The sequence below is a fragment of the Equus quagga genome, chromosome 2 (genome assembly GCF_021613505.1).
Source record: "Equus quagga isolate Etosha38 chromosome 2, UCLA_HA_Equagga_1.0, whole genome shotgun sequence".
Lineage (NCBI taxonomy): Eukaryota > Metazoa > Chordata > Mammalia > Perissodactyla > Equidae > Equus > Equus quagga.
Window position 1 is genome coordinate 67,131,931 of NC_060268.1, and position 8,027 is coordinate 67,139,957.

An 8,027-nucleotide genomic window follows, 5' to 3' on the forward strand; every position below is an offset into this window, starting at 1 on the left:
CTGGGTAGGAGGGTGGCTGGGTGGGGAGAAGGGCCTGCTGGAAACGACCCCAGTTTGGGGGTCCTGGGGGGCGGGGTATGAGCACAAGACACCCTAGAGGATGCCCTTTTTCCCAGTCCAGTTACTGCTCACTCAGCAGCCCAGGAGGCCAGGGGCCTCTGTCCAGGTCAAGGGAGTATGTGGTGCGCAGAGCATGGGGAGCGTTCACAGAAGCCTACCCTTCTCCAGGTGCAGAGGAAGGGCCTTGCGCGCGCTCCCAGGCCTATGCTTGCCGGCTCCCCACTGGTCCCCTGGGTGGTAGACAGGAATGGTGGCTGGTCAGCCTGACTCTCCTTGAGCCCCCAGGAGCTGCGGGCAGGAGGCAGATGTGGCTGTTACTGCCTCCACCCCCCACCCCGTGGCCTCTCCAGCCCTTCCCCAAGTTACCCAGCTTTCCCTGGGGCCCCTCCAGTCTCAGCCTCTGCACAGGGGCCCCCTCTCCTTTTTCCCCCAGGGCAGGAAGAGAAGCACACCGTCAGAAAATAATTTAATAGAGAAACAATGAATTACATTCTCCAAGCCCAGCCACCTGCTGGGCAGAAAGACAACTCTTGCCCCAAGGAGGTTTTTAAGGGCAGAGAGAAATCTCACACACACACCCTCTGTGATTTTTTAAAAGAAACCCCTAAGTAACTCCAGGTGTGTACATTCTTCTTCAGATTAAAGTCACCCTCTCCTCCTCAGAGTCCCTACAGGGGACTGAGGAGGTATTCACAGCCCCACTGGAGACGTGGAGCTCCAGGCGGAGAGGGGAAGGGCCTTGCCGGGCCACAGTCTGATGGTCAGGCCACCCCCATGCCTCCTCCCAGGCCAGAATCAGCTCTGTGGCAAGTAGGGTGTTCCCCAAAGAGGATGGAGGTGGGAGGGATGAGGATTGAGGACCCTGCCCTTGCGCCCCCTGGGCCAGGGCAGGAACAAAGCATGGGTTTCTCAGATTTGTCCTACCCCTAAAAAGAAGATTATTTTCATGCTTGAAGGATTATCTTAGAATACAGAGAGGGTGGACAGGGCTCAGCTCCCAGAAGACCAGTGAGTTCTACAGGGCTGAGTACATACTGTGGGGTGGGTGGTCCCTGAGGGGTCTTGAAGTGCCCCATTCCAGTGCAAGGAGGGAGGCAATAAGGGCTCCCAGAAAGGACAGGGGTGCAGCTGCCAGCTGGCAGGGAGGGGGTGAGAGCCCCTTGCCTTTTTCTCAGATCAAAAACAGAAGGCTTGATGCCCCCAAATCGACAGGCTCAGGGCCCAGCCACCACCAAGTAACACAAGTCACATGAAAGAAACACTCTTCTCACAGAGCCCTGCTCCCCTCCCCCAGGGCCAAGGCCCAGCGCCCCCAGCACACACCATGGGCCATCTGACCCGCGAGGGGTGCTGGGGACCCTGGGATGTGGGGGACTCAGAGCTGCCCATCTAGGAAGGCTGCTCTGCAGTGTTGCAGAGGGCCACGGAATTCTGGGCGTCAGCCTGGGTGACTGTGTCCCCAACTCCAGGGGGCTCGTGGTCTGTCCAGTCATCCTTCTGAGGTCACTGCAGGGTGCAAGCTGTGGAGGGGTAAGCGGGGAGGGTCAGTCTCAGGTCTCTGGCAAGAGAGGCAGAATCCAGGGCCACCCCAGCCTTCACCCCTCCCTGGGTGGAGCATCAGACCCCAGGGCAAGACTCACAGCCGCGAACAGACTCTAACAGCCCCTCTTTGTCCAGGGTCTCGGCTTCCCAGCGAGACTCCCTCATCTGTGGAACATAAAGGCAGCACAGTGGGTGAGAGGCAGCCAGAGACACGGACAGGAGCCAAAAGGAACGGCCGCTGAGCACCCGAGTACGCGAAGGACAGAGACAGCGATGGAGAGGCCGTCAGGAGACTGGAGGCAGACACACACAGCAGAGCGGGCGACAGAAAGCCACAGGCAGAGGGAAGCAGAACCCATACAGCTTCATCCCAACATGGCCCCCCACGTGCCCACCTTGACCTGCTCCTTCAAGTATTCAGCTCGAGCCATGAGGTTCTGAACCTGCCAAGGGAAGACATGCCCATGGGTGTGGGGGGCAGAGGGCCTTCAGTCGGAGTTCCCTCTCACCCCTGATGCTCTCCAGAACCCCAAGTCCTTCATCTGCACTCTTCCAGGAAGCTCCCCAACTGCAACAGCCCAGCTGCCTTTCTGTGGCCAGCTTCCCAGATCCTGCCTGCCCACTGCCCTGACCTGAGCACCCGAGCCCCGACAGAGTGCACGGGACCACTGACTTATCAAGTCTGGGAGGTCTGACTCCTAGACATGGAACACCCCAAGGGAACCCGAGAAGGTTCCCCAGATGAGAGCAGGGTAAAAGGGGAAGGAGGAAGCCTCCCAACCCTCCCAACCCTAGTGGGCACCTCAGTGTGAAGCAGCTCCCGCCTCCGGCCTGGGGGCTCCGCTGCAAAGAGAGGGAGGGCGCAGTGGTGAAGGCAGGGCAGCGGGGCTCGAGGCTGTGGTGATGTGGGCGGGGCCTCACCTGCCAGCAGCAGCAGCAGCTCCTCCAGGCCATGCTGGTATAGGGCCAGGGCGTCCTGCTCCCCACCAGCTTCCTCCTCCTGCAGCCACAGGGACACAAGGTCACTTAGGGTCATGACCTGGATTGCCCCCTGCCCCACCTGGATCCCTCCCGTTGGGTACAAACCTTGGCCATGGCAGCTGAAGCCACTTCTAGAGCAGCAAGGAGGCGCGGCTTGTCCCGGGCCATCTCTGAGGAGGGGCAAAAGCTCAGGATGAGGGGAGCAGCCTGTTTTTTCGTCTCAGGGACCCTGCCCCAACCTGCCTCCCCTTCAGGCTGGAGGGAAGTCGCTGGGGGCTGGTGGTCAGCCAGGAACTAGGCCTACCTCTGAGCAGGTCTCGGGCAGAGGCCCCTTGCCTCAGCAGGGCCCGATTGGAGGAGGAGACGATGGCCTTGAGCTCCTCAGCCCGGGACACGTACTGCCCCACCTGCAGGAGGACAGGGGGCTGAGGAGGGGCTGTCCTACCCTGCCTCCCTCGCCAGCACCCTCCTCCAAGTTCTTCCCCTGGGTCTTCAGTGACTGCCCCAACCTGTAATGTCAGTGGCCAACCGAGGCCGGCCTGGCCTCTTCCCAGGAGAAGTTCCAGTTCTAAGAGAGCCAGTCCACAGGGGGCCCAGGATCCCTCGCCCTTTCCTCAAGTGGACTCTCACTCACCCACCTTTGCCTTAATTGCCTCCTTCCGCTGGGCATCCACTTCGTCTGCACAAAGTGAGGGTTTATGTGAGGAATGTGGAGCGAGAGGACCTCTGCCCACACCAAACCCTCTGGAATCCCCAAAAGCACCAGTCCAAGATTTACCTTCTGCCTTGTCTCCCACAAAATTCTGGATGGGCAGCTGCTTCTGGAATCCATCCGCTGCAGCTATGGCTGACGCCCCCTCCCCCCCCGCCACCGCCACTGCCGCAACCAGGGGCTCCAGACACTCACAGTGCAGTGCAGGCACGAAGAAGTCCAGAGCCTTACAGTAGAGAGACAAGGCAGCTGCAGCATCCCCCTCCTGGTCCTTCTTCACAGCCTGCACCACCAGGGCGGTCTGGGGGACGGGCAGATCAGGAGTCATGCCCACTCCCATGCTCACCATGAGGCAGGAAGAGAGGTCTCCTGAGCTCACCCTCTGCCTCCTGTTGGGCAAGTCACCTGTTCACCACTGAAAGGGGTAGATGAGACCCACAACCCATCCTCACCCCACCCCATCCCCATGGGCCTGCTCACTGCTTGTGCCAGGCTCTCCCCACTGGGCATGTGTTCCAGGTCCACCCAGGGGTGGGCGAAGAAGTCCTGGAAGGAGATGCGACGGCTGGGGTCCCGTTCTAGGAGCCTCTGCAACAGGTCCCGGCAGTCTGGGGAGAGCGGAGGCCGCAGGGGGAGCTGTAGGGAGAGGTGGGTGGGGGACAGATCACACTGGGCTCCAGCACCTCAGCCCCCAGCCCAGGGCCCCGTCAGGCCCACCCTGTCCTGGGATGCCTCTGAGGTACATGTTTGACAGGTGGAGAATCTGAGACCCAGGAGGAACAGTGACAGGCCAGGGTAATGGAGCAGGGGAAAGGCAAGCCTCCTCCCCCTGGCTCCTGCCCATGCCCTCAGTGGAACACTCAGCTGTCCTAGAACCCTGTTTCCAGGTGCTTGCCCCTCCCGGGATTATCCTCCTGGGAAAGCTGGGTCTGGCTCTGTGTTGGCCTTCTCCCCAGGGGCGTCTGCAACAATCTGGGGGACAGGCCCTTTGCTCCCTGTAATGGACTAATCTGGGTCCCTGGAACTGAATGTAGCCCTGACCAGTCTAGAGCATGCCCCCAGCACCACAAAGGTGGCCTGGAGCCCGCACTCCACACCATTCTGGTGGAAGTGAGGTCTCCAACCTCAGGGCCTTGAATCCCTCTGTCCCCCAACCCTGCAGGTGCCAAGGCTCTGCAAGACCCACCTCAATAACCCGGTTGCTCCGGATCTTCTCTTCCAGCTCCGAGAACGACCTGGAGGCAAAGGGGGGCTGCCCGAAGAGGGCTTCTGTGGAAGGGAGGCAGAGGGCAGGCTGGGAGGGGACAGGGTCGAGCCTGGCCTGGCCCACTCCTGGAGAGGCAGCCTAACATCCCTCAGAGCAGTGGTCCTGGGCCAGCATTCTCATTAGAACCCTTCAGGAGTGGCCCAGAGGGCACAGGCCTGAGGACACACCATGCAAACCTCGGGCTAGGGCCAGGGGACAGAGCTCTCACCATATAGGATGACCCCCACAGACCAGAGGTCCACACGGGCGTCGTACTGCCGCTGACACACCATCTCAGGGGCCATGTAGAGGGGGGAGCCACGGAGCACATGCTTCTCATCCCAGGGGGACATGTGCTGTGCAAAGCCGAAGTCTGCAAGCAAGAGGCCGGAAGCAGGGCTCAAATTCCAGCTGCTTCTGCTCCTGGCCTTAAAGCTTCACCCTGGGCTCTAGCGCAGGGCTCCTCCATGCCCTCCAGACTCACCAGGATTAATGCTACTTCCCTACTGTGTTCATGCTGTTTCTCTCATGATTAGCCTGTAACATCCTTTTACCTCTTCCTTTGGGAGCATAAATCTTACCTCTCCTCCACAGTCCCTTAAGGAACCTTTTTTCCTAGGAAGTCGACCCTGATCACACCAGCTATGAGGATGAGGGGTCACCAGGGGCCAGACCCTCCCTCACTGCTCCACCAAGTTCAGGTCATACCATGCCCTCTGGCCTCCAGCCTCAAGTCAATTGACCAAATCTTATCAGGGGCCATAACCACCTCCTCCCCCACCTCACACCCTCCAACACTGCCATAGATGGGTCATTATTTGAGCCCCAATCCTGGGGACAGACCAAGTTCTGACCCTGGTCACACACTGAGCCCTGAGACTGGTCACACACTGAGTCTTGACTCTGACCCTAGGCCAAGCATGACCCCATCTATTACAATGCTGGAGTCGAGTGTGGGTAGCCTGAAAAAGGTCCTACCTTTTGGTGATGGGGACCATCCCTGGATCTCCCAGCCTGTTGCCATCTGATGACTCAACAGAGGGTTCCATGAGAACCGGGGCTGCTGAGTAAGCCCAGGCAGAGGCAGACCCTGCACACCCACCCTCCAAACCTCATTTCTGCGTTCCAGACTCACACCTGCCAGTTTAAGGTGGGGCTTCTCCAAGGAGCTCAGGAGAATGTTCTGTGGCTTCAGATCCAGGTGAGAGATGTTCTGTTGGTGCAGGAACTGCAGGGCACTAGCTAAGGAATAGGACCCATGAACAGAAACAGGTCAGAGGAGCCCATCTCTCACCTGCCTCTCGCCTCCCCAGGCTTATGTCTGCCTGCACAACCTTAGTTCTGGCCTGGCTGGTTTCCTGAATACTTTACATTCAAGACCAGCTTCCTGCCACTTCTAAGAATTTGCCCTACCCCCACCCTAAGTGACCTCCTTCCCTTCCCTTGAGCCCCTTCACAAGGCTCCCCTCTTCCCAGAAGCCTCCCTGGATGCCCCAGCTCTTTAGGCTCTTGCCCTTTTCCTTGGTAAAGCACTTGGGTCCCACCCACTGGGCCCTGGAATGTTCTATGAGGTCCTTATATTATGTGCCACGTGCAGATGGGGCTCCTCCCTCTGTCTCCCTCACAGCATCCTTAGGCCAGAGATGGGCACATGGGAAAGATGAAGCCCTAAAGCAAGCTAGAACAGTAGGCAATTGCTAAGAGTGCCTGGGCTCTAAGCCTGATGCAGGGGTGGGATGGGAGGGCAGAGATCACGGGAAGGGGTGTCAGGCTGGGGTCAGAGGCTTTTACCCAACTGCTGCATGAAGACACGAGCCACCTTCTCAGGCAGAATCCTGCGGGTGTGAATGAAGCGAGACAGGTCACCCCCTGCGCAGAATTCCATGATGAGGTAGATGTTGTCACTGTCCCACTGTGGTTAGAGGCAGAGAGGCAGCTTGAAGAGTGTCCCTTATCCAGCCCCCTTTGGGAGTGGCCCCACCCCAGGCCCGCACCTGGAAGTCTTTCAGCTGTACGATGTGGGGGTGTTGAATGCCCTTGAGGATCTCAATCTCTGTCAGGAGGTTTTCCACAGATGCCTTGTTCAGACTCTTCTTGGCCACGCACTTGATGGCTACCACCTCACGAGTGTCCTTCTAGGTGGATAGGATATTTGTAGGTTCTGCCTTGAGAGGGCTAGGGCCCATGCCTGGCCAGAAGGGCTCTGGTTCCCTCTGCCCCTCTCCCTCTCACTGGGCCTACCCACTCTCTCCAGCATCCAGGCTTCCCAGCTTCCCCTTCTCAGGCCAATGAAGCACCAGATTCTGAAATCCTAGCTTTCCAACTCTGCCTGCCGTTCGTTCTCCAATCCTCTGCTCAAAAATCTATGTCTTTGTATTCTAGACTGCCTCCGCTAAGGCATGTCATTCAGTACTCTAGAACTGCCCAGTCTGCTTCCTAATTGGGTCCAGCCTTCTAGAACCCTGTCCCACACCCTTCCAGGCCACCAGCTATCCTCCCTGTTTTGAGCCTATTCTTCAGCTACTGACACCAAGGCTCCATCGAGGTCTCCATCCGTCTCTCTAGACAAAACAGGGGTGTGTGTGTGTGTGTGTGTTTGTTTTTAAGACCAACGGGTGGAGTCAGCTCCGGCCTCCTCCACCGAAGGTCAGATTGGGACGTGGCAGGCCGCAGACTCCAGCCTCTCCTCGTTTCCCAGCCCGGCCCCCACCTGGACTTGCTCAGGGTCTGGCAGGCATGGCGGCCGGGCCCTTGGAAGTTCTCGTGCCCCGGATTCCTGCCGCGCACAGGAGCCCCGGGGCGCCCTGGCCTGCACCCACCTTGGCGTAGGCCTTGTACACCGTGGCATACGTGCCACTGCCCAGGCGCTCGGTGAGGATGAAGCCGTCCAGTCGCGGGGGACCCCAGCCGGGCCCCGCCATGCCCGCCGCCCCGCGCCCGACGCCAGGCGCTTCCTGGTTCCCGGCGCCGGGTTCCGGAGGGCGAGCTGCCGCCCGGCCGGACCCCACGCTGCCCCCAGCGCCGCCCGCCGGAAGTGCAGCGCAGAGCCGGGCGCCGGCTCCCCACCGCCCCGCGCCCCGCCCCGCGCCCCGCCCCTCCAGGTGCCCCAGGTGCTGCTCCTGTGCGCATTCACGGCCTCCACCCCCACTGGAAATCACATGTTCCGCCAGTCCCCGCAAGATCCATTTGCGGATCCTGAGGCCCCTTCGGGCCGAACGGAAGTGAGCAGAGGCCAGCGGATGAGATCACCCAGGGAATCCCGTCCAGGCTGGGTTAGCACTCCAGAGATCGCCCACGTGAGAGCAGGAAGAGAGGAGCCCGGCCAAGCAGGTGCGTGTGGTGGAGGGCGGGGGGCACGGGGAGGGGGAGACTCAAAGAGGTGCCCTCCCCCCAAGACCAGCAGCTCTGAAAGTGAAAGTAGCGGGACAAGAAAGTCCCATGGAAGAGGCCAAGCAGACTTCTCAGGAACGGGCTCATCCCCAAGGA

At 59.9% G+C, this 8,027-nt stretch overlaps 1 protein-coding gene across 6 annotated transcripts; it reads right to left on the reverse strand.

The window, feature by feature from the left end:
* Positions 1 to 511: 511 nt before the first annotated feature.
* Positions 512 to 7,578, reverse strand: LOC124236309 (serine/threonine-protein kinase ULK3). Of its 6 annotated transcripts, none has more exons than XM_046655200.1 (16): positions 7,361 to 7,578; positions 6,536 to 6,676; positions 6,338 to 6,410; positions 5,679 to 5,783; positions 4,771 to 4,914; positions 4,482 to 4,564; positions 3,776 to 3,931; positions 3,491 to 3,596; positions 3,222 to 3,262; positions 2,888 to 2,990; positions 2,689 to 2,753; positions 2,524 to 2,602; positions 2,405 to 2,445; positions 1,998 to 2,045; positions 1,701 to 1,767; positions 512 to 1,580 (listed from the first exon to the last, which is right to left on the reverse strand). In XM_046655200.1, the coding sequence occupies exons 1-16, from the start codon at positions 7,460 to 7,462 to the stop codon at positions 1,564 to 1,566; spliced, it is 1,371 nt and encodes a 456-aa protein (XP_046511156.1). In that variant the 5' UTR covers positions 7,463 to 7,578; the 3' UTR covers positions 512 to 1,563. The 6 variants fall into 6 exon arrangements, with proteins under 6 accessions (XP_046511156.1, XP_046511155.1, XP_046511154.1 ...); XM_046655199.1 differs by having other exon boundaries at positions 4,482 to 4,547; positions 5,677 to 5,783; positions 6,333 to 6,453; XM_046655198.1 differs by having other exon boundaries at positions 6,333 to 6,453; positions 6,536 to 6,673; positions 7,361 to 7,577.
* Between the last annotated feature and the right edge of the window lie 449 nt (positions 7,579 to 8,027).

Coding starts and splice junctions, on each gene's coding strand:
- LOC124236309 (XM_046655197.1), bottom strand. CDS start 7,462: ATGGCGGGGCCCGGCTGGGGTCCCCCGCGACTGGACGGCTTCATCCTC. Junction 3,932..4,481: donor GGAGCAACCGGGTTATTGAG/GTGGGTCTTGCA, acceptor CTCTCCCTACAG/CTCCCCCTGCGGCCTCCGCT. Junction 2,046..2,404: donor GGGAGCTGCTTCACACTGAG/GTGCCCACTAGG, acceptor TTCCCTTGGCAG/GTTCAGAACCTCATGGCTCG.